General features: G+C 37.0%; 1 protein-coding gene across 4 annotated transcripts in view; it reads right to left on the reverse strand.

Moving 5' to 3' along the window:
• The window catches only part of LMLN (leishmanolysin like peptidase), an 81,960-nt gene extending 56,208 nt beyond the window's left edge, over nt 1-25,752 (reverse strand). For 3 of the 4 annotated variants that reach the window (XM_078067065.1, XM_078067047.1, XM_078067068.1), the window contains exons 1-8: nt 25,534-25,744; nt 13,772-13,869; nt 12,618-12,648; nt 11,658-11,740; nt 11,040-11,157; nt 8,058-8,236; nt 4,345-4,450; nt 435-529 (exon numbers count right to left, since the gene is read on the reverse strand). In XM_078067065.1, the coding sequence (XP_077923191.1) occupies nt 435-529; nt 4,345-4,450; nt 8,058-8,236; nt 11,040-11,157; nt 11,658-11,740; nt 12,618-12,648; nt 13,772-13,869; nt 25,534-25,728 (905 nt within the window). In that variant the 5' untranslated portion in view covers nt 25,729-25,744. Of the gene's footprint in view, nt 1-434; nt 530-4,344; nt 4,451-8,057; nt 8,237-11,039; nt 11,158-11,657; nt 11,741-12,617; nt 12,649-13,771; nt 13,870-25,533 lie in introns of all 4 variants that reach the window. The other variant, XM_078067056.1, reaches the window with a different exon arrangement.
• Nucleotides 25,753-27,002: the final 1,250 nt, after the last annotated feature.

Consider the following 27,002-nt stretch of genomic DNA (forward strand, 5'->3'; position numbering starts at 1 on the left):
TATTTATTTTAGGCTCTGAACCTATAGATTGCTGCTAATATGCTGTACTAAATACAGTATCAGTTCACATGCAAATATTGCCATGAGAGGCAAGAATTATTAATAAACCAAAATATAACCAACCCACATTTTCCCATGGCCTAACTATACTGTATGGTAATACAAGTTACAATGTGGTGGAAAAGAGCTCTGCTGGCAAGAAGAGTCCCAGCTCTTTGGGCAAGTCACTTAAGTTTTCTGCATCTTAACTGCTTCATCTTTAAAATGAAAGGGTAACGCTTTCATGACCTCTTTTATCCTGTTTTAATAGCTACAGTTTTTTTAGGCTAGCCATGAAGCCACTATTATTTATGGCACCTAACATGCCATGATTCTCAGATTCTAGTCTTAGCACCCTTCTAAAAGAGAAGAACAAGAACAAAAGTAACAAATACCTATAATTAAAAGGTGGGAGACCATCTGCAAATCTTGAAGTTAGAGGATTTCCATCTTTATCATGGTAAAATGCAAATAGACCAGCAGAGAATCCCTATAAAAAAAGTTCAAAATGCCTCAATGTGAAAAATATCAAGTCTGATTATACACATCATAACATACTGCTATCAAAAGAGAACAAAAGCACCCAGCCAATACTTCTACAGGGATCTGCCATATATTGGAATTGGACAAAAATTCGGTATTCCATCTTATGAATTTTAAATTTCAATTACTTGAGTAAGTGAAGAAATCCAAAGTAATAATGACAACATTCTTCTGGCACTGCCATAAATAAGGAAATATATGTGTTTAAGAATGTATTTATCAGTTTATCCTCTTCACACAAACTTACTACATAAGCTGTACAATTGCATCCAGGGAATGTTACCACTAAGAACAATTAATATAGTTTAGAGTAGGGGGTGGGTAATCAAGTGTGCTCCTAAGCGCGCTCATAAAAATTCAAAATCTTTGATCCTGAAGTCCACATTTAATATATATCTGTACTTAACAAGACTGGAAATGTGTGTGTGTGTGTACACTTAGGAAAAAATAATGGAAACATACATCAAAATGTTAGCTGTGGTTCTCTTGATGGTAGGGTAATGTGTAAAATCACTTATATCCCCCAATTCTTTTACAATGTGAATTTGTTATATTTATAGTCATAATTTAAATACTATTTTTAGTAAGTCTTCAATTTTAATGACATAATGGATACTTCACATAAAGGTTCCCATTCTCTATCCTTCCCCTCCCAAAATAGATGAGAAAATGGGGACACACACACAAAATGATTGCCATTTGATATCTCCTATTTCATTAGTGAGATTTCCTTTCTTGCTGTCTTTCCTAATCTGGTAACTAAAACAAAGCACTTTTGTAACTACTCTTTATGTATGTTTTGCACACTGAGAATATGCTCATATCTAAATAATTAACAATCACAAATGATCACTTAATTAACCAATTTCTTTGGCAAATTTCTTTGCTTACACAACTGGGGCCTCTGTGTCATTCAAGGCTTGCCAAAATGATTAATGGAATCCAGGTTATTCTTTTATTCCTGAATTTCTTCTTCTTTTTTAATCTCTGAAGATGCAAAGGACACTTAATTGAGTCAGCTAAGAAAATCTGAATAGTTCTTTAAGAAAATCTGAATAGTTCTTAATATACAATTCACTGAAGTCATACAAAGCTTAAAATAGTATAATTAGCCTCATCCTTTATAATATTCTAAATACACATTTTTTTTCCACTCTATCAGCTTGAAAATTATTCTAAACACACATCTCAGAAGGCTTATTAGGTATTCAAAGCACCACAGGTAACTGTAATTGATAGCTATGAGCATACATAATTTCATAGGGAATCTCTGTTAAACATACAATTCTTACCATTGTCCAGGGTGGTTTTTGAGACATAAGCCAATATTTAAAACTTCTTAGGTTTTTACAATTTTTAAAATAATTCAAATATACAAAAAGTAAAACAAACAAAAAAACAAAACACAAAAAACAAAAAAAAACCCCAAAACTTATGTATCTTCTTTAAGGGTATTTAAGATGTTAGTTTTACCATATTTTCTTCAAACTTTTAAGAAATAAAACACTGGAGGGGCGCCTGGGTGGCTCAGTCGTTAAGCGTCTGCCTTCGGCTCAGGTCATGATCCCAGGGTCCTGGGATCGAGTCCCACATCGGGCTCCCTGCTCGGCAGGAAGCCTGCTTCTCCCTCTCCCACTCCCCCTGCTTGTGTTCCTGCTCTCGCTATCTCTCTCTCTCTGTCAAATAAATAAATAAAATCTTTAAAAAAAAAAAAACAAAAAAAAAACAAAAGAAATAAAACACTGGAGAGTAAATATGGCTGAAGCCCCATTACCTAACCCCCTTTTCCTCCCTCTATTCCTAGAAGTAACCACTACCTTGAAGTCAATGTGCATAACTTTCATACATGCTTTTACAGTCAGTGGTATCTAGCTTTTTTTTTTTTTTAAAGATTTTATTTACTTATTTGACAGAGAGAGACCCAGCGAGAGAGGGAACACAAGCAGGGGGAGTGGGAGAGGGAGAAGCAGGCTTCCTGCCGAGCAGGGAGCCCGATGTGGGGCTCGATCCCAGGACTCTGGAATCATGACCCTGAGCCGAAGGCAGACGCTTAACAACTGAGCCACCCAGGAGCTCCTCCTTTGCCCATTTTAAAATCAGATTACTTGTCTTTTTATTGTATACTGGATACTATATATACTGGATATATGCTGGATATTAATCCCTTATCAGATATGGAACACAAGCAGGGGGAGTGGGAGAGGGAGAAGCAGACTCCCTGCTGAGCAGTGGGGCTCGATCCCAGGACCCTGGGATCATGACCTGAGCCAAAGGCAGACGCTTAACAACTAAGCCACACAGGTGCCCCAGTGGTATCTAGCTTTAATTTGAGATTCCTTGACAGCTAAAGTAAGTCTGAATACCTTCTTATACATTTTTCAGTCAATTGGATTTTTTCTTCTGTGAATTGCCTGTTCATAACCTAATTTACCTCATGCCTGGGACCTCAGCATTCATGTTCACTTAAAACCTGTTGTTTTTCTTTGTTTCTCTCAACATCAAGTATCTATAGTTTTTATTTTTTATTATTTTTTTAAAAAGACTTTATTTATTTTTTGACAGAGAGACAGCAAGAGAGGGAACACAAGCAGGGGGAGTGGGAGACGGAGAAGCAGGCTTCCTGCAGAGCAGGGAGCCCGATGTGGGGCTTGATGCCAGGACCCTGGAACCATGACCTGAGCCCAAGGCAGATGCTTAACGACTGAACCACCCAGGCGCCCCTATAGGTTTTAGATCTTACTTAGAATGATCCTTGTGTTTCACCTCAATTAGCAGGTTCAGCTTAATTTTTTAAATAAAAGACAAAGAGATGATTCATTTTAGAATCCCCTTACTTCAAGGACATAAATGCTGTCTGGTTACACTGGAGTTTCACTGAGTTATTCAATGCTGATTTAAAGACAGGCTTTTCAAGGTCATACATGACAGCTCACTAAGTAAGACTAATAAATAATTGCCACTAATTTTATTATACCTTACTATTTATAGCATAGTGCTAGGGCATTTCTATTTTATCTTACTTAATCTCCAAAAAAAAAAAAAAAAATCCACTCTAGTATGTATTACTATTATCTTCATTTTAACAAATGAAAGTGAGGCTTACAAAGGCTAAATAATTTACACAAGATCCCAAAGATTTTCAGTGGTAAAGTTAAGAAGATTCACACCTAAATCTGTGTGATCTATTCTCTCTCAATTACTGCATTTTACTACTATCTATTTTCTAAATACATAAATGGCATCAAGAGAACATTTCCTAGGGTCTTAGGTAACTTTATTTAATTTTCTGTACATATCATAAAAGTTCACTATTTTGGACAAATTAGGGAAAAGGGAGGGGAGGTTTTGAATCAGTCAGTATATTTAAATTTTAGAAAGCCTAAGCAGCTCAAGAGGTCTTTTCAAATCAGATCTCTGTAAAAGATAAGAAAGATCTATAACTAGCATTATCAATTATCACTTTAGAGGAAAGTGAATTTTTCTAAATTACTAAGTTTTTTTTTTTTTTTAAAGAATAGTAATCATTTTCTCAAAACTCCTATTTGCCCAATGAATTTACTTGTTTAATTAATTTAGGTAGTATAACTCAACCTAGCCATTTTCTTAATCATTAAAAATTCTCTATTGGCAGAGGCCTAATCATCTAGGTTTTACTGACATATATCTAAGAATCCAAAACTTAACATATACATCAACATGAGAGCATAATAAACAGAAAATCGAAGCACAAAGAAAAGAAGAGGAGTTAACAGCAAAATTTACCAGGGCATGAATAATCTCATGTTTTACTGTGGACAGCATCCCAATAAACTCCTGAGGCTGGGTAGAGATCATATTTGGACACAGGTTAGCATATCCTGCTATTGGCCTGTTAAAATAGATATTGAATTTTTTATTATATTCCAGAAAAATATGTATTATGATATTTACTAACCTATACTTTTATCTTTTCCCCCCCAAGTTTTTATTTAAATTCCAGGTGGTTAACATACAGTGCAATATTAATTTCAAGTACTAACCTATACTTTTCTATAAAACATTGACAAAGGTAAGAAAAGTCTTTGCTAAATATCAAATGTCATTTTGTACCATAACATCTAACTCACTATCTTATACCTTCAAGATATATACCTCTGTTTTCCTATGGTGTGGCTCATTAGCACCTGTCCTCACAAAAGGAAAGGTAATATAAAGTTAATTACACCTCAGTGTGAATTTATAAAATATGTTGATATATATCAAAAGATAAGAATGGACTCAGAAACTTAAATTCTAACACTGGTTTACTTGTAAAATCCATTTTTTACTTCAGCATTTCACTATATTTATAGGTCGGTGGAAAGGGAAGCTAGATTTACAATAGGACAATAAGCAAATCATTCAGGTTGCTCAAGCTTCTTATGCCCATCTTGCTGATTTTGCATACAGATTGCCCTAACATTGCCTTCATTTGCATACAGATATTTTTTATCTTCCCATCATCTTCTTTCATAGTCTAAACTTTCTAGAATCTACACAATTCTATCACTTTCTGAGCCTAGAACCTGAGAGTCCAAGAGCTGACTATCACCTAGCGTAATGCAGTCAGTTCCACCACGCACCTGTCTTTCAAAAGCTGTGGCAAACAGACAATAGTAAGGAACTCTAAAGTCCTTTCTCCCACCACTACCCTAACATTTTACCACTTAAAATGTAAATCACCTTTTCCAAAATAACATTTGCCTTATTTAAGTAAGAAACACATGGCATACTTTGTTCACACTTGAGAATGGACTTACACTTAAAAAAAGTATGAATGTAGTTCACTTACCAGAACACTGCCACACTGACCTCTAAAATATAAAATGGATGCCACTGCCAGGCTTAAAACTCATCAGGGACTTCCTACAGCATTCAAAATAAAACAGCCCTGTCTCTCCGATGCATCTCCTTAAGTTCTCATCCTCAAACCCAGTGTCCACAGAAGTGGCTTCTAACAGCAACAGGCACACACGGATTTTTCCTAACGTAAGTCTTTCGCAAGCTCTTTATTTGGCTGAAGCTTATCAATGTTCAGGTTACACCTAAAGTTTCACTTTCAAATAGTCTGTCTTTGCCATAATTTATATTATGTTTCCCCCTTTTTTCTCTTTTATGTTACAGCACCCTTTTTCCCCTACAATTTATCACGTTTTGAAATCACATTTATTTGTAAGTATATTTAGTATCTGTCTCCCTCAGTAATTTGTACATTCTGTGATGCAGGTACATGTGTCCATTTTGTTCACCTGGTCTGCTGGCTGAACACAGGCACTCAAATATTCATGGAATGAATTGATATGGCAGTTTTGAAGGAAAGTTTCTCTTCCAACTAAAAGATTAAAAAAGAACTGAAGATACTTTTTCTTCCAACATCAACATCAGAAGAAACCAAATTCTTTTCCCAGATATGAGAAGACATATATGAGTAGCTCCATATTCACTGGTACCAACATTTACTCTTTTAGTTACTCATTTATATCAAATGTGAACCGAAACTTAAAAGTACTTTAAACAAACATTAATAGCAATGCAAAGAAACTGAAACACACCTCTGGGTTATGGGATTCTTATCTGTGTGACGGTTCCTATGCTGGATTCTCTCACCAAAAGACAACTAGATACTTTAGGTATTTTCAGCATTGTCAGATGCTGACAGGAGATGAACTAATCTAGATCCACCTCAACATGGGATTTTATATCCCTCTCCCGACTTTTCCAAGGAAGCCATTCTGTTCCTAATACATAAAGTTCACTTTAATATGTCTTTTATTTAAAAAAAAAAAGTAATAAAAGCTCATTGTGAAAGGGTATATATCTAAACAACATAGAAATGTCTAAAGAAAAACATGAAAATTCTGTTTTACAACCTACCTCCCCCTAAATTTCACTATCCGAATTAACTGCTATCAACAATCTGGGGTGCTTTATTTTTAGCATAAGCAGCCATCCCGACTTGCCCAGGACTGAGGGCTTTCCCAGGATATGAGATTTTTAGTGCTAAAACAAGGGAAGTCCAGGCCAAATTGGAATGGCTGGTAACCCTAATTATTACTTTATAGGAATAATTCTTCTTAGAAACAAGAAATAATTCTTTCTTCTTAGCAGCTCAAGTACATATATAAACTTTAAAACAAATATGTAATATTATATACACTGTTTTACAATGGTCTTTTACACTCAACAGTATATTGAAAATGAAATTGTGTGTGTATGTGTGTGCGCACAATCCATACAGTTTAGTTCAAATTAAGATAACCATGATTTCGTGGCACTACTATTATGAAGGTATATTTCACACAGATACCTACATTAAAAAAGTATCTCATTTTATGAGATAACTTATCATTCATTTAGTACTCCAAATACCACATTTCCTTGATACTGAGATACCATTAATTATAAAATATCATAAATTTAATGACTTCTCAGAAAAAAGGAATACTCTATTAAATACATGTATTTTCACTAAACTATATATACATATATATATATATATATGCAAAAACATATAGCACTTTCTTTTTCAGTAATACATTCAATCATTTTACTCTAAGCTCTCCCAACATTTAGAAGCTAAAGATTTTTGGATAGATTTCACAGATCATCAGTTACATAGCATCATGGTAACAGACTGTTTCATAATCCATGATGCTGATTTTGACTGTATCCTTAACACCTTTAGGTAAACATATACCGCTGTTTCCTTTGTATTGCCTACTTGGTTCAACAAATGATTTCATTTTTTTCCTCAAATGAACTGTACATCAATATAAATGAAACAGTTCTTTAAAGTCAGCTAGTCTTGACAGATAGATGAACGTTCAAGACCTCAGCAGTGGTCCTAATATACACATGAACTGGTCACATTAACTCTCCTAGATTTGAGAATGTTACAATCTATTCTGAGACATGGCAATTTCTAATACCTTTGACTGATTTGTTTGGAATGTGACAGGCAATCTTCTGCATATAAAATAACATCATTTCAAGCCTGCCTCACTTGGAAATTTTTTTTTTTTAATCTTTTGTAAATTAAAAAGAGCCTCTAAATATTTTAAGTGATAATTTATCTAAGTGAAGGACATAGCAAATAATATGACAATTAGATGGACAGTTATTTTTAACATCTTACAGATTTAGCACAGAGGTGCTAAAATTAAAGTTAAAATTGTTTCCTTAGAGAGGTATTTACTTCCAAAGAAAATTCTCTCCACAGTAGACTTTATCTTTGGAGTTGGTACTGACATTACCATATGAATAACAGTTCTATCACCTGACACTCTCATCCACCCACCATGCCCTACCATCCCCACTACCCCATCCAAGCAGGGTACAGTTTCTTACTACTGGAGGCAATCTGGAAAAGGCAAACATCCTGTACTCTAAACACTTAGGATTCATTTTAAGAGTTCCCATTTTAGATCTTGGAAAATAAGTCTCGGGGGAAAGTTTACCTGTCCATTTTTGCTTCCTGTTGACAATAGGCTGCATAAGAGATGATGTTTTCATGGCTGCACCTCTCGGTGGCCAGAGCACCAACATACAGAACAAAGTCTGCATCCCGGACGCCCTCTTGGTCTTGCACACCCACTGCTACACAGGACCACTTGCCCCCACGGCAGACCCTGCATCGCTGAGCCCATGGCAGGCAACAGAAAATCAGACCAGAGACAAGGTTAGCTATAGGGACTTTTATTTTATAGTGAATCCAGATTCTAAATTTGTATGATTTAACTTTTATTACCCTTCAATTTTTATCAAAATCCATTCCTACCTCTACTCAGTTCCTCTAATTGTGAATTTATTTTACCAAAATTCCTACTTTATAAATGATTATAAATCTATAATCTTAATTAAAACAATCAATTGTTTATTATTTTTGAGGGCATTCAACCAGGATGCAAAAAAAGACAAATAGAAAAGGTTTTAAACTTTTTTTTTTTTTTTAAAGATTTTGTTCATTTATTTATTTGACAGAGCAGGGAAACAACATGAGAGGGGATAGGGTCAGAGGGAGAAGCAGGCTCCCCGCCGAGCCGGGAGCCCAATGCGGGACCCGATCCCAGGACTCTGGGATCATGACCCGAGCCGAAGGCAGTCGCCCAACCAACTGAGCCACCCAGGCGCCCAAGGTTTTAAACTTTTAAACTTTGAAACTAGGTGAAAAGTTACAGTGGACCTTCATGTATGTGTGTATATATACACACATATATATTGCATATTCTTGTGAATCTACAGTTATTTCAAAATTAATAAAAAGCTTTTTATCTAATGGAAATGTATTTTCTATTATAAAGTAATTCCTGTATCTTGTTAAAAATTCATATAATACAAACATGTACAAAGTAAAAAGTTAAAGTCATCTTTACCTTTTAAAGATGAGTTTAAAGGGTAAAGTCACCTCAACATCACTCTTATTTCTAGTTTTTTATTTAAATCTTTGCCCGCGTAACAGCTGCTTTTTAGAGAACTTCCTCTCTCAAACCTCCAAATTACAAATTAAAAAATCAGTAAATTCTGATTTTTTTAGGTGTAAGTAATGGTTTTATATAGAAAAAAACCAGAAATCTCCATTTCATTACATTGTTTACTCTTGTTTCTCTAATACATATATTTATAATTTTTCAGTTCAATTACTTTAACCTATTAATAGTGTTACAAAAAGTTGTGATTTTTAAACATTCTTTTCCATGATCACTCATGTATTTAAAAAAAAAAAAATCAGGACACACCCCCCCCCCCCAACCCATCAAGAAGTAAGAAGCAGAATTTGGAGAAGCCAATAGAATTGAAAACAAAAAATACCTTAGAAAAAAAGCAAAGAAATGTCTTTTCTTTTTTTTTTTTAAAGATTTTATTTTTAAGTAATCTCTACACCCAATGAGGGGCTCAAACTCATGACCCAGAGATTGATTTGCATGCTCTTTCAACTGATCCAACCATGTGCCCCAAGGAATGGGTCTTAAAATGTCTATAAAATACCTCTAAATTTCTTGGGAAAAGAGCTGGATATGTAATAACAAGTTGTTTTAACTTTTAAACGTGTCCCTAAAACCTTTTATACACTCCCAAGAAATCTGAGAAAAGAAATAAAAGCTGAGTAAGTTAGTTGTATTAGTGCCAATATACAGGCCTCTAAAAGCCTTACTGAGCTTCATATAACTTAATAAAAAAAATACAAAGTAAACTTCATATAAACATATGCTTAATTTTGGTTACAAAGTAAATGTTCAGTAATATATTCATTTTCCAGAAGTAACCAGAGAACACAGTTCAATAGAGAAAAACAGCTAAGGCAATAATCATATTTTCAAATGTATATGTATAATAAATTGGTTTCCTCATATACACATTTAAAATTTTTATCTTTTTACTGATAAGGAGTATATGCTTAATATGAAAAATCAGAACATTACAAAAATACATAATTTACCAAAGAAAAGCCCCCCCACACTCCAATTCTTAAAGAAAACCACTAATATTTTAATTTGGCTCCAGATTCTTTAGTATGTGTATACCTCTAGTTGGTTTCGTAATTTTTTATTGTATATCTACCTACACTTTTTAATTTTTTTATGTTTTTATTTCAGTTTTATTAAGTTGAATTATTGATTATAATTCTTAAATAAAATAGGCTAATTACACATACTGATTTCCAACTTTTTTTCATTTAAGAGCTTAAATATCTTTTCAAGTCAGTATATAGAGATCTACCTCATTCTTTAACAGCTGCATAGTATTCCATTATAGGATTATACCATAATTTAATACTAATATTGGCATATTTATAGTTTTGCAAAGAATATCCTTGAACATATATTGCAGATTTGTAAGTATTTTTATGGAATACACTTCCAAATTGGGTTGAAGCATACCATACATATTTTTTATTTTAAGAGATAATAACAAATTGCCCTTCAAAAATACTGAGTATATACCTGCTAAAAGATGTTTTGGAAGACAAAGATAAAGTTCTAAGCTGAAATGGTTCAGCAGCCCCAGAGATAAATTGAAAAAAGAAAAAAAAAAAAAAAAAGAAGGTATCATCAAATTCATTTGAAAAAAAAAATGAAAGAATACAATGAGCTAACTAAGATTACTTCTGAAAGAAAAATGAAGCTTTTGAACTTAAGTCTATAAAAATTCCTTGGTGACACTCACAGATTCACAATCTCCCTCTCTCAGTTTATCCTAAAGAGTAAAAACAGGGTCCCTGGGTGGCTCAGTTGTTACGCGTCTGCCTTTGGCTCAGGTCATGATCCCAGGCTCCTGGGATCGAGCCCTGCATCCAGCGCCCCGCAAAGCCAGTTCTCCCTCTCCCACTCCCCCCTGCTTGTGTTCCCTCTCTCATTGTGTCTCTCTCTCTCTCAAAAAAATAAATAATATCTTAAAAAAAAAAAAAGAGTAAAAACTATGTTAAGAGTAGGGTGAATTACCTGGAGGTGCTCCTCAGGCACTATAACTGGGCCGCATTTTGTATGCTCTGCAAATTCCCCAGTACAGTATCTATGGGGATCATTTTCCTTCTGTAGGTATCGGTTTGTTGCACGTTGTCTTCAGTTCATTTGTACATCAAAATTTAATTACAAAAAAATAGGAAAAAAAAGAAAGAAAAATAGTTCACAGTAGTTAAAAACATTTTAAAAACCTAGCAGCTACTATATTAGTTCATTAATAATGATTACTATTTTTGTTAGAAAAGTGGACTAAGAAAGAATTTTAGTTTCATGGGAAATTCTCCTAAGCTAGGTTTTTAGACTCCCAAATAGTTCATAAGCCTCTACTGTACACACATGAGGGAGGAAGGGGATATGGGGACCAGGCAACTAAACCCTAGGAAAAGATCTAGCAGGTCACCTCATAATGGAAAATCAGGGAAAGAATGATTACCTAACAGGTGCTTCCTTATTCCTTTTAAATACCTTGCAGTTTGGTCTCTAAGGACAAACAATGAAATATTCTAGTATGAGTTTCGCAATTTGTCATACTGGCAGAATGGGGAGGTCAGTGTACTAAACAAGTGAAGAAAATGACCTGTATTGAATGTGACATACCTGCTAAGTAGGATAGTGCCTGAAGGTCTACGAACCTGGAAAGTCTTCTCTAAATAAGAAATAGCTTGTGGAAAAAGTTTGTTCTAAATAAAAGTTGAAAAAAAAAAGTCAGAAATATAGTTAAAGGACAAATATATTTAAAACAAGTAAGCATAGGATATTAATGACTGAGGGGGAAAAAGGGGAAAACTTTACAATTCTGGAATACAATACGCTAGTTAGTCAAAGGTTGTGTGGCAAGAGAATGAGTCTAGGAGCAAAGGAATTTCCTTATTTTCTTAGTTGAGTTTGGGGAAAGAGAACTAAGTGAAAAATTCCTTCCCTATCTCCACTTAAAGAGAATATCAGAGTATATAAATCTCAACTAATCTAAATTACTTCAAATTTGGGACTGAATTAGATGATTCCAACGTTAAGGTAATTTATGTTAAGAAAATCTTATGTTTACAAGATCTACTTTAATCTCACCAATTTCTGTGACCCATAATGAATTGGCTTAATGTGCATGTGTGACTAACAGCTAAGCAACTGTTGAAGTTAGCCCCTTTATAAGCAACTTTGGCATATCATATAATCAGATACATCCATCTTCAGGGGAATGAGTATTTCCACAAGACAATAGTATTCTCAATGTATTTCAAAAATTCTCTTCTTCACCCTATCTTTAGCATGTTCTTCTCCCACAAAACATAAGAGAACAAGTAAGAAAACAAGAAGACTGATTTACTATTAAATTGTAAAATGAGAAGACTAATTTAGCATCAAATAAGGACAAAGTTTTGGTGAGTGCATCACAGAGACACCTTTGAAGAAAATGATAAATACGTTCATTACCAACACCTTTTATTCATTCATTCACTAAACAGTCATGTATATACTTTCTTTATTGAAGTACAGTTTATATAATAAAGTGTACCCATTTTAAGTATCAAATTCAAGCCATGAGTATTTATTACATACCTTTACAAGGTATCTTTTCTCAGGGAGCAATCTGAAAATGAAGACATAAAACATAAGAATTGCCACAATGGGCACAGCACTGTCTCATTTGTTCAGAATATATCTGGTAGGACCCCCAAGGAATGTTTTGTGGACAGATCTAGTGTCAGTCCCCTAAAATCTCAATTTACCTCAATAAACATTTGAGTTTACTCTGTAGCAAAGCACAAAGCTAGGCATGATCATGTTATCTCATTCTTCTGGGAAATTAAGGAGAGGGAAAGATATCAATCACTCCTAATAGCTCTTCGTACATGACTACAGATTCATAATTTATCTATTTTCTGAACCCCTCTTACACTAAATGAAAGATTAGACTATCATCCCTCTGGCTAATAATTTTATAAATGTTCTTATTGTATATATTAGTACTTCCTTTTATTTTTCCTCCAAGTACTTATTGAGGAGGTTCCTTCCAGGTATGTTAGGACCACAACCAAGTAGATCCATACTTGTTCTGTTTAAACTGTTTATGATGTATAGATTTTAATCATATCCCATGGTTTTCACCTTTCCAGACTAAAAAGCATTTTTAGCTTCATTCCATCTTTTTTTTTTTAAGATTTTATTTATTTATTTGACAGAGAGAGACACAGCGAGAGAGGGAACACAAGCAGGGAGAGTGGGAGAGGGAGAAGCAGGCTCTCCCCTGAGTGGGGAGCCCGATGCGGGGCTCAATCCCAGAACCCTGGGATCATGACCTGAGCCGAAGGCAGACGCTTAACAACTGAGCCACCCAGGCGCCCCAAGCTTCATTCCATCTTGAAGGTGCATTAGCATGTAGCTCCATCTATGGATCTTCAGGTAACAGATGAAAATATCTTTAATACTTTGATTCTTAATTTTTTTTTTAAAGATTTTTATTTATTTATTTGACAAAGAGACACAGTGAGAGAGGGAACACAAACCAAGGAGAGTGGGAGAGGGAGAAGCAGGCTTCCCATGGAGCAGGGAGCCTGATGTGGGGCTCGATCCCAGGACCCTGGGATCATGACCCAAGCTGAAGGCAGACACTTAACGACTGAGCCACCCAGGCGCCCCCACCTTTTTATTTTTTATAATAAAGGCACCCCACGATTCTTAATTTTAAAAAGGCAAAATAATGGTGTACTTACTCATCAATACTTTTATCATAGACAGTCTTGATTCTTAAATGTTCATCAACATCTCTTTTTACAACATGATTTGCCTTAAGATGAACCTTATTTATGACCTGAAAGAAAGAATAGATTTGAAAAAAAATTTAAAGGATGTTGTATAGATTAGCCAATTGAGATTCTAACCAGAAAAAAAATAAAAGAACTAAATAAATGAAGAGATGTTTCATGTTCATGGATAGAAGACTCAATATTGTCAGGATGTCAGCTCTTCTCAATTTGATCTATAGACTGAATGCAATCCCAATTAGAATCCCAGGAAGTTATATTGCGGACACCAAACAAATTGATTCTAAAGTTTATATGGAAAGCCAAAAGACCAAGAATAGCCAATACAATGTCAAAGGAGAAGAACAAAGTTGGAAGACTGATACTACCTGACTTCAAGATTTACTATAAGCTACAGTGATCAAAACATGTGGTATTTACAAAAGAGACAAATATTTATTGCAGCATTATTTAAAATAGCCAAGATATAGAAGCAGCCTAAATGTCTGTTGACAGATGAATGGATAAAGAAGATGTGGTATTACTCAATGGAATATTACTCAGCCATAAAAAAGAATGAAATCTTGCCATTCATGACACCATAGATAGACCTAGAGGGTATTATGTTAAGTGAAATAAGTCAGAGAAAGACAACATGATTTTACTTATATGTGGAATCTAAAAAAATAAAAATGAACAAACAAAAACCAAAAAACAGACTCATAAATACAGAGAACAAAGTGGTAGTTGCCAGAGGAGAGCGAGGTAGAGAAGGCAAAATAGATGAAGGGGATAAAGAGATATAGATTTGCAGTTATAAAATAAAACAAGTCACAGGGATGAAAAGTACAGCATAGGGAATATAGTCAACAATATTGTAATAACATTTTATAGTGACAGATAGTAACTACATTTATTGTGGTAAGCATTTTGTAATGTATGTAACTGTCAACTCACTATGTTGTACACCTAAAATTAATATTATACATCAACTATACTTCAATTAAAAATTTTAAAAAAGGAAAAAATAGACTAATAGATCAATGGAACAGGAAAGAGAGCCCAAAAATAAGCCCACGTGAATACAGCCAAATGATGTTTAACAAAGAAGAAAAGGTAATACAATGAGCAAAGAAAGTCTTTTCAACAAATGCTACTGGAACAACTGGACAGCCACATTAAAAATAAAAAAAGAACCTGGAGACAGACCTTATGTCCTTCACAAAAACTAACTCAAGATGGATTACACACCTAAATGTAAAATGCAAAACATAAAACTCTTAGAAGATATTATAGGAGAAAACCTAGACAAGCTTGGGTGTGGCAATGACTTTTTAGATACAACACCAAATGGGGTGCCCAGGTGCCTCAGTCAGTTAAGCGTCCAGCTCTTGGTTTCAGCCCAGGTCATGATCTCATAGGTTGTGGGATTGAGCCCAGCATCAAGCCCAGCAACAGGCTCTGCCTCAGTGGGGAGTCTGCTTGAAGATTCCACCCTCTGCCAATCCCCCCATTGGCGCATATGCGCACTCTCTCTCACTCTCTAAAATAGATGGATCTTAAAAAAAAAAAAAAAAGATACAACACTTAAAGAGTGATCTAAGAAAGAAATAATTGATAAATCTGACTTTATTAAAATTAAAAACTAATGCTCTGTGAAAGATAACATGAAGAGAGTAAGACAAGCCACAGACTGGGAGAAAATATTTGCAAAAGACACATCTGATAAAGGACTATTACACAAAATATACAAAGAAGTCTTAAAACTCAACATTAAGAAAATGAACAGTTCAATTAAAAACTGGGCAAAAGATGTGCACAAACACTTCACCAGAAAAGATATACAGATGGCAAACAAGCATATGAAAAGATGCTCCATATTATATGTCATCAGGGAAATACAAATTAAAACAACAATGAAATACTACTACACATCTATTAGAATGACCCAAATCTGGAACATGGACAACACCAAATGCTGCCAAGGATGTGGAGCAACAGGAACTCTCATTCATTGTGGGTGGGAATGCAAAATGGTACAGCCACTTTGGAAGTCAGCTTGGCAGTTTCTTACAAAACAAAATACACTCTTACCATTACAACTGAGCAACTGTGCTCTTCACTATTTGCTCAAATGAATTAAAAATTATGTACAAAGATGTCTGTACACAGAAAACCTGTACACAGAAAACCTATACACAGATATTTATAGCAGCCTTATTCATAATTGTTACAACTTAGAAGTTATCAAGATGTTCCTCAGTATGCTAGCAGATAAACTGTGATACATCCAGATGATGGAATATTATTTAAAGCTCAAAAGATGAAATATCAAGCCATGAAAAGACATGGGGAAAGCTTAAATACAGGATACTAAATGAAAGAAGCCAATCTGAAAAGTTACATACTGTATGATTACAAATATATGACATTCTGGGGAAGGGAAAACTATGGACACAGTAAAAAGATCAGTGTTTGCCAGGGGGTAGGGGTGAGAAAAGAGATGAATAGATGGAACACAGAGGATTTTTAGTGCAATAAAAATACCCTGTATGATACTATATTAATGAATACATTTCATTATACATTTGTCCAAACCCATAAAATGTACCCCATCAAGAGCAAATCGTAATGTGAACTATGAATTCTGGGTGATTATAATGTGCCAGTGTAGGTTCATCAATTGTAACAAAAGTACTACTCTGGTTGGGGATGTTGATAATGGGGGAATCTATGCATGTGAGGGGAAACAGGGCATTTGGGAAATCTCTGTACCTTCTTCTTAGTTCTTCAGTAAAACTAAAACTGCTCTAAAAAGTAGTCTTTAATTAAAAAAAAAAAATGGAGACCAGAAGACAATGGAACAAATAAAGTGCTAAAGGAAGTCCATATACAATGAAACTATCCTTCAAAAGTGAAGAGGACATAAATATATTTCAGACAAACAAAAATTAAGAGAATTCATCACCAGCACTATATTCATTTCCTTTTAAAGGAAGTTCTTCATTCTTTCTACTTGAATGAATTCTTCATTCATTCATTCTAAAGGAAGTTCTTCATGGACATGCAAATGACACTAGATGGTATCTTGGATCTTTTATCAGTCAGTTCAGGCTGCTATAACAGAATACCATAAACCGGGTGGCTTATAAACATGGAAATTTATTTCTCACAATTTTGGAGACTAGTAAGTCCAAGATCAAGGTGTTTGAAGATTGAGTGTCTGGGGATGGCCCCCTTCTTGTTTCATAAGGCCATATTCTTACTGTGTCCTTTGGCATAAGAGGCAAAGGAGCTCTCTGGGGTCTCTTTCATAAGGGTATTAATTCCATTCATTATGGCTCTGCTGTCATGATCTAATCACCTACAGAAGACCCCACCTCGTAACCAACACAATGGGAGTTAGGATTTCAACATATAAATTTTGGAGGGGACACAAATATTCAGGGTTTTTTTTGTAGGTCTGAGAACCTGACTGGTAATCAGTTCCCTACACTGATATAAGATTTCCCTAAATAAGGTAGGTTCATTGTACCTAAAGTATTAATAGAAACTATAGTTTATGCTGAATACTTGTTTACTCCTCAGAGTCTGAAATTTTAGGGACTGAAATTGTGCCTACATAACCAATCTCATACAAAAACCCTGGACTCATAAGCTCAGATGAGCTTCCCAGTCAGACAACATTTTGTTCTTGTTACAAGTTACAGCTGAAGGAATTAAGCACATCCTATGTGACTCCCCGAGGAGAGGAATCTTGTAAGCTTGTGCCTGGTTTCCTCCAGTCTTTGCTCCATGAGCCTTTTCTCTTTGCTGACTATGCTTTGTATCCTTTCCCTGTAATAAATCTTGAGTATGCCATATGCCAAGTACTGTGAGTCCTCTAGCAAGTCACTAAACCTGACGGGTCTTGGAGACCCTCAACAAATTATACATATATTTATTTTCTTTTTATTTGTTTAGAGACATTAACTGTTTAAAGCTAAAATTGGAAAATTGTAATTGTGAGACTTATATGTAGAGGTAATATATAACAGTAGCAAAATGGTGAAATCTAACAAAAAACAAATGAATGAATAAACAAATAAACAAAAAGCAGAATCAGACATAAATACAGGAAACAAACTGATGGCTGTCAGATGGAAAGGGGGTGAAGGGATGGGCAAAATGGGTGAAGGGGAGTGGGATATACAGGCTTCCAGTTATGGAATCTATAAGCCACAGAAATAAAAGGTACAGCATAGGAAATAATAGTCAATGGTATTCTAAGAGTGTTGTATGGTGACAGATGGTAGCTACACTTGTGGTTGGCTTAGCATAAGGTATAAATTTGTTGAATCACTATGTTGCATACCTGAAACTAATCCAACACTGTATGTCAACTATACTTAAATTAAAAGGGGGCGCCTGGCTGGCTCACACAGCTGTTGAGTTCAAGCCCCACATACTTTTAGTTGAATGAAAATAAAATTACAGCAAATTAGTATTTGTGGCATACAGCTAAAGCAACGTTTAGAGGAAAATTTATAGCTTTACATACCTACCTTGGGAAAAAAAAACCCTCAAATTAATGATCTAAGCTTCTAAGAAACTAGAAATCGGGGGTGCCTGGTTGGCTCAGTTGGTTAAGCATCTGCCTTTTGCTCAGGTTATGATTCCAGGGTCCTGGGACCGAGCCCTGCGTTGGGCTCCCTGCTCAGTGGGGAGCCTGCTTTTCTGTCTCCCTGTGCCACTCCCCCTGCTTGTGCTCTCTTTTTCTCAAATAAATCTTAAAAAAAAAGAAAGAAAGAAAGAAAGAAACTAGAAAAAGAGCAAATTAAACTCAGAGAAAAAAAGAAGAAAATAATAAAGAGCAGAAATCAATTAAATGGAAAACAAAAATAATAGAGAAATCAATAAAACTAAGAGCTGATTCTTTGAGAAGACTAATATAACTGATAAACCTCTAAGCAGACTAATCAAGAGAAAGAGCGAACACCAATTACCAATGTCAAGAATGAAACAGGAGACGACTTTACAGACTGTGATACTGTGACTTACAATAGGAAATATGTATTTGGCTTTTGTCCCATTACTGGCACAGAGTTCTTAAACTCTTGGAATTTCCTAAGTGATGAGAGTGAAAAAGATGTCTTTTGTTATGTTAATGAGGTGACTTTTGGAAAGCACCTAAGGATGGGGACTGCTTGCCAGTGGAGCCAACCATGTGAATAGAGGTTTGGAACTTTCAGTCTTCACCCACTCTATCTCTGATGAGGAGAGAGGGGCTGCAGATCGAGTTCTCTAATGGCTGATGATTTAATCAATCATGTCTATGTAATGAAGCCTCTATAAAACCCAAAAGGATGGGGTTTGGAGTTTCCTGTTGGTGAACACTGTTAACCTTAAAAATAAAACTGCTGGTTATTTTTCCAGCAAAAATGGATTTGGGAATAGCAGAGAATTGCAATCCAGGACAAGCATGCTACAACAAAACCATAGGCAAGTCTGAAGAACAAAGGTGAGGAATAATACTCTTTTATAGAGAAAAAAAGGAAGCTGGGAGGGCTGTTACAAGCAAAATGTCTACTGGAATAAACTGGTAGTTCAAAGTATAATGGCTTTTCATTGGCTTAGTTGTGACAGTCTCTCACCGGCTGGACTACTGCCAGGCAAGGAGCAAAAACATTCTTCCTCCTGCTGGGATAGTAAAATAGTATCCACATACAAGGTCCATCACTTCCTGTTAGGTCTGCAATTGACAATGAAGGGTAGGGCACCAGAGCTCCCTCTTGCTGGCCTCCCAGCTCCATTCTAAATGAGGTTTCCCCGGGGCGCCTGGGTGGCTCAGATGGTTAAGCGTCTGCCTTCGGCTCAGGTCATGGTCTCAGGGTCCTGGGATCGAGCCCCACATCGGGCTCCCTGCTTGGCGGGGAGCCTGCTTCTCCCTCTCCCTCTACTGTTCTCCCTGCTTGTGCTCCCTCGCTGTGTCAAATAAATAAATAAAATCTTTAAAAAAAAAAAAAAAAATAATAATAAATGAGGTTTCCCCAAGAGATTCCTGGAGAATGGAATGCTCTGATGGGCGGAAACTCCTTGCCCTTTCTCTATACCTTGCCCTATGCATCTCTTCCATCTAGTTGTTCTTGAGTTATACTTTTTTATAATAAACCAGTAATCTAGTAGTAAATTTTTTCTCTGAGTTCTGTGAGCTGCTCTAGCAAATTAATCCAACCCAAGGACGGGGTTGTTGGAAACTCCAATCTATAGTCATTTGGTCAGAAGCTCAGGTGACAGTCTAGACTTACAACTGGTGTCTGAAATGGTGGGGTGGGGACCAGTCTTGTAGAACTGTGGAATCTGACGCTATCACTGGGTAGATAGTGTCAGAATTGAGTTTCAGTTTGTGTAGAAGAGCTGCTTGGTGGTGTGTAGAAAAACCCCCACACATTGGAATTGGTACCAGAACCCTTCACGGACATTTAAAAGATCAAAAGAGAATATTAAGAAAAACTTTATGTCCATAAATTTGACAACTTCAATGAAATGAAAATCTCTGAAAGACGTAACTTAATCAAAACACAATCAAGAAGATATAACCTGAATAGTCCATTATCTATTAAAGAAAATAAGTTCATAGTTTAAAACTCTCCAGTAAAGGGGCGCCTGGGTGGCTCAGTCGGTTCGGCGACTGCCTTCGGCTCAGGTCATGATCTCAGGGTCCTGGGATTGAGCCCCGCATCGGGCTCCCTGCTCAGTGGGAAGCCTGCTTCTCCCTTTCCCACTCCCCCTGCTTGTGTTCCCTCTCTCGCTTTCTCTCTGTCAAATAAATAAATAAAATCTTTAAAAAAAAAAAACTCTCCAGTAAAGAAAATTCTAGGTTGAGATGGCTTCATTCACGAATTCTACTAAACATTTAAGGAAGAAACAACAGTGACTGTATGCAAGCTCTTCCTTAAAATGGAAGGGGAAGGAATATTTCTGAACCCATTCTATGAGGCCAGCATTACCCTAATACCAACCCCAACAGTTATTGAACGAAAAAAAAAAAACTACAGACCAATATCCTTCATGAATATATATGCAAAATTATCAACAATATTAGCAAGTCAAATCCAGCAAAATGTAAAAAGGGTAATACATCATAACCAACTGGAGTTTTAATCTCAGGAATGCAATGCTAGTTTATCATTAAAAAAAAAAAATCAATGTAATTCACAATATCAACATAGTAAAGAAGAAAAGCTACACAATTATATTAATTGATGCAGAAAAGACATTTAATAAAATTCAAGGGTGCCTGGGTGTCTCAGTTGGTTAAGCATCTGCCTTCGGCTCAGGTCATGATCCTGGGGTCCTGGGATCAAGCCCCACATCAGGCTCCCTGCTCAGCGGGAAGCCTGCTTCTCCCTCTCCCACTCCCCCTGCTTGTGTTCCCTCTCTCGCTGTCTCTCTCTCTGTCAAATAAATAAATAAAATCTTAAAATAAAAAACAAAAAACAACTCTCTACAAAGAAAATGGCAGGCCCATCCAGGTGGTCTCAATTATGAATTATACTAAACATTTAAGGAAGAAATGATTTCAATTTTATACAAACTCTTTTAGAAAATACAAGAAGATGGAACATCTCCCAACTCATTATGTGAAGCCAGTATAATTCTGGTATCAAAAATGAACAAAGGGGGACGCCTGGGTGGCTCAGTCGTTAAGCGTCTGCCTTCGGCTCAGGTCATGATCCCAGGGTCCTGGGATCGAGCCCCGCATCGGGCTCCCTGCTCGGCGGGGAGCCTGCTTCTCCCTCTGCCACTCCCCCTGCTTGTGTTCCCTCTCTCGCTGTTACTCTCTGTCAAATAAATAAATAAAATCTTTAAAAAAAAAAATGAACAAAGGTATGCCTGGGTGGCTCAGTCGGTTAAGCGGCTCCCTTCGGCTCAGGTCATGATCCCATGGTCCTGGGATCAAGTCCCCCATCGGGCTCCTTGCTCAGCGGGGAGCCTGCTTCTCCCTCTACCTGACATTCCCCCTGCTCAAATAAACAATATCTTTTAAAAAAATGAACAAAAACTTCACTAAAAAAAGAAATTATAAACCAACATTACTCATAAACATAGATAACAAAAATCTTTAACAACTATTAGCAAATTGAATTCAGAGGTATATAAAAAGGATAATACCCTTAAGTTAAGACCAAATAGGGTCTATCACAAAAAGCAATTGCTATTTACACAATTTACTATTGGATAACAAATATTTTACATAATTCCATTTGTGTAAACTAAGCTGTAGAAGAGACAAAACTAATTTTCTTTCTTTTTTTTAGATTTTATTTATTTATTTGTCAGAGAGAGAGAGAGCACAAGCAGGGAGAGCAGCAGGTAGAAGGAGAAGCAGGCTCCCTGCCGAGCAAGGAGCCCGATGGGGGACTTGATCCCAGGACCCTGGGATCATGCCCTGAGCTGAAACTGACTGAGCCACCCAGGGGTCCCAAGACAAAACTAATCTAATGTTAAAAAAAAAAAAAATGAGAACAATTGTTGCCTGGGGTATCTGGACGGGGGAGACTGACTGGCACAAAATGGAGCGGGGATCTTTCTGGAGACATGGAAATGTTCTATATCATGCGGTTACAAGTTTCACGTGAAGTACATGATTGCATTTATTGCATTTTAATATATGTAAATTTTACAAGAAAACTTTTAGGGCCACCTGCCTGGCTCAGTTGGTAGAGCATGCCACTCTTATCTTGGGGTTGTGAGTTCAAGCCCCATGCTGGGCATAGAGATTACTTAACAAAAAAAAAGGTTTAAAATAATATTTCTTTTTTGGGGGGGGGAGGAGCAGAGAGAGAGAGAGAGAGAGGGAGAATCCCAAGCAGGCTCCACTCCCAGCACAGAGCCCTACATGGAGCTTGATCTCACAACCCTGAGACCATGACCTGAGCAGAAATCAAGAGACAGACACTTAACTGACTGAGCCTCCCAGGTGACCCAACAACAAACTTTTAAAAGTAACAATAACAAATGAGAGGATGGGGAATGGGTGAAAGTATATGAAACAAGAATGAGAGAATATGGTAAGAGTTAAAGCTGGGTGATGGGTCCATGGGAGTCCATTATACTATTCCGTTTTTTTTTTTGTTTTAATTTACATAATTAAAAAAATGAAACTTAGAGGTTTTAGTTGAAAACTTAAATGTGTCCAAAAAAAATTTTTTTTTTGAGTTGGTTCTACACCCAACATGGGGCTTGAACTCAGAGATCAAGAATCTCACACTCTACCAACTTAGCCAGCCAGGTGCCTCCCCACACCTCCCCACTTGCTTTTTTTTTTTTTTTCCCCAACATGTTTTGTACTTCCCACCACAACCCAAAAAATGTAATATAATTTCCTATACCATTTAACAGAGTTGTAGTCACTAGTAGGAGTACAATGAATAATTCTTGCCTATATTTTATGTCTAGGTTAAAGCTAAGATAGTGGTTAGGAGGACTTGCTATTACATACTCTATGAAGAACTAGGAAAATTTATTAAAGATGAGAAGTCTCAAAAAGAACTTAATAGCTTGCTTTTAATATCTGAAGCACTATCACTATTGAGTCTGTTTAGCCAAGAGGCATAAAAAGGAATAGTGGGTAGAAATTTCAGGAAAAGTTTTCAGCTCTATAAAAAGAAGAACTTTATACTGGTGATCTCCAAAAAGCAAAGGGGCTGCCTCTGGAGATAATCTCCCTATCCACAGAGATGTTCAAATATAAATTGGAGTTTTGAACACTGGCAATAATCACTAGAAGAAACAGCTATTTAGGTTCCCTCTAGTGGAGAGATTTTGCAGTTCTTTGAATAGCTTTCTTACTGTAATCTACATTCTAAGAAAGAAACACAGGTTTTTACAGGATTTTTTTTTTTTTTTAGAGAATTCATCAGGGGTGGGAGAACTGGGGATATACTGTTTAAGGGTACAACCTTGCAACCAGTAAATAAATAAGCCCTGGAGATCTAATATATAACATAGTGACTATAATCAACAATACTGTATTATAAACTTAAAAGTTGCTAAGAGACTAAAAAATAAATAAAATTCAGCCAAAATGCAGAGTCATGATAAAAGCTGGAATACAGCTACAAGCCCCAAACTTAGTATTTTGGCACATATGGTTATGAACAGTATGCACAGAACTTTTTGAAAATTACCACAAAAATGAGTGGTCTTAGATTTCTGGGCTGAACTGAAAATTTCTAGATCAGACTTTCTTGATAAAGTAGTAAGACAAATTATAAAATCAATCATAACATGCCACCCTGCCCCAGGTACTCTATCTCCTTTCCTCAAAGAACACTGATTATTGTGGGCTCTATAAATACTGTGGAGGAATCAAAGACATAAACCTCATCCGAAAGAACCTTACAATTTAACTACAAAAGACTACAAAGAAATGCCTGAGAAATAAACCTTCCCCATACAGCAGTACTTGGTTAAGTGCCAGAAGAGATTATAGATAAGACATACTATGAAATGGAAAAAGCATTCTGCTGGAGTGGTTTCAGCTCACTGTCTTGAGCTTAGGGAACTTTAGGATTAAAAGAATGTAGAGAGGGAGAGAAAGAGTGTGAAGGAGGGTAGGAGAATAGGGTAAAGCAAGCAATGTGGTGAAGTAACTTGAAAATAAGCCTGAATTTTGTCTTCGGAGAACCCCCCAATATCCTTGCAATGCCTTTAGCTCTCCTATCAACTTCTTCCAAAACCTTTAGGTCAGTAGAGCACAAAGTGTGGTCTTTGGACAAGTAACATCATCAACCATCTGGGAACTTGAACTGCAAATTCTGGGTACCATCCCAGACCTAACGAGTCAGAAAGTTGGGGAGTGGGGCTGCAAATTGTGTTTTTAACAAATCCCTTAGGTGATTCTGATGCACTCTCAAGTTGAAAACCACCCTGCTCTACAACTACCTAAGCACAACTCTCAGTACAGGAAAGCCTCCATGTTCTGAGTGCCTAACTCAGCCACTTTGCTAGGTGCAGAAAGGGAGTTAATACTGTTAGAGCAGGCAGTTAGTTAGCTTCTAACAAGATGCCGCGAGGTCAGCAAAGAGGAAGTCATGGCCAACTATAAGGAAGAGGCCTGCCCTGGCAGCACTCCAAAAGAAAACCACACGGGACTCCCATCTTGACAGCGTGAGTGACCTAAGCTCATGATACAGTTGTTATATCATTAGCATTGCGTTTTGAAGGAGCTCCGCCTCTGAAATCTCCGCGAGAGTTCCTTATGGGGCAAATAAGGCAAAAAAAGGGCATAACTACATTCCTGGAAGAGACCATCCTGCTTCTAAGAAATCCTCACTTCAAGTAATGAATATTCCACCCCCTTGTTAACAACTGTCAATAACAGAAATCCAAACGCAGTGGGCTCAGCACTTCCTTGAGCGTACCCGCTCTCACATCTCTAGAGTGTACTCTGACTTGAAGAAACTTTCCTGCTTGTACTGCTCATCTACTGTGTTGTCCGTCCTTGAATTCTTTCTCCTGGCAGACCAAGAGCCTCCAGCGACATCTTTTGGAGTGGCTGGGTCAAGGCCTCAGGAGCCAAGGTCCACCTGGCAACAATAGCAGGTCCAGCCCCCTAAGAGTTCAGTCTCCGGTCCAATTTCGCTTTCTTCTCCAACACACCTTGTTCCAACAACTACCCTCTACATCTTCGCCTCCCGTGTTACTTTACCCTCACAGCGCCCGCTCCCGCCCCTCCGTCACCCTACCTCAGTCTCAGAGGGGACGTGGTGCCGGCAAGGAGGGGAACTGTCCAAGGAGAGAGGAATTGATGTGGACCTTGCCCAGAGGCCGCCCAACAGGAGTAAAACGCCTCGGACCCATAAAGACCTACTCCAGCTCCACTGGCTAGGGCCAGGGCCTGAACCGGAGGAACCTGCTACTCCATTCCACTCGGCCGCCATCTTCGGGCCGAGCGTCGTTACCATGGAGTACGTGACGTCTCCACCCTACACCAGCTCCGCCCCTCGCCGCCGGCGGAATTTTTGATTGGCTAGCATCACCCTACAGTTCACCGCGGATGAGAACCGCATCGCGGCCGTCGCGTCTCAAAGCGCAAAGCCTGCCAGTAAGTGCTGTTTAGCGGACCACGTGAGTTGGGCTGTAGGAAGCCCAGTGGGTGTTGTAAGGCGATGGTGGAATGAGGCCGTTTCTCTTTAATTCAGTTACTCACCTTAAAGATAGGCATCCACACTGGGTGCCAGGTGGCTTAAACAATCTGATGCAGAACCTTTAATGGTTTAGCCCTCTGTGTAAAGATGAATGGAATATAATTTTCATTTTTACTTTTTATCCTCAGTCACCAATTTTAGGACCATTTCTTTACTAGTCATTTCTTAGAAAATCAATATATTCATTCCTATTCAACCCCATCCCTTAACTTCTATAAAACAAAACAAGAATTAGGGGCGCCTGGCTGGCTGGCAGTACAGCATGTGACTCCTGATCTCTGGGTAGTGAGTTCAAGCCCCACATTAGGTGTGGAGCCTACTTAAAAAAAAAACTGCAACAAAAAACAAACAAAACCACAAGAATTGTAACTGCATTTAACCCAGGAAGAGACCAGGTGGATCCTTGCCATTAAGGAAACTCTACCTTCAATCTAGGCCATGAGGAACTGTAAAAAAAAAATTGAAAATTGGGGTATTTCCCCCAAGGCCCATTAAACAATTAAAACAAGTAATTGGAAGCACTGAACTGTAAGTCATTTAACCAGAACTGAATACTGTAAATTACTGTACTAGGAACTGGAGATAGGAAAGAAAGAATAGCCCCAAGATTGTGCCATTCATTGGTAAAGATAATGTACTCAAATTCAAGGGTGGGTCACTCTACCAGTAAAGGCTCATTACATAATGAGTCTATCATCCCACAACTAGTGGAAATTGGGACTCCAAACCAAATTTATCACTTTCAGGACATGTGCTTTTTCCACTACAAGATTACAAAGAAACTGAATTGTGAACAGAGAATAGCACCAGTCAACATCAAGTTCCTAATTTTAACAGTTGTGTCATGCTGGGGAGAGGCTGTTTCACTGATCCAGCCAACAAACTGCTAGGCATTCAACCTCATTTCTCTGAAACACGGGATTCCTCTAGTGGTACCTCTGGCTTGAGGACTATCTGTACTCACCGAATCTCATTATGGGAACAGAAATGCATAAAGCACCCTCTCA

This window comes from Halichoerus grypus, chromosome 1, assembly GCF_964656455.1.
Source record: "Halichoerus grypus chromosome 1, mHalGry1.hap1.1, whole genome shotgun sequence".
NCBI classification, from domain to species: Eukaryota; Metazoa; Chordata; class Mammalia; order Carnivora; family Phocidae; genus Halichoerus; species Halichoerus grypus.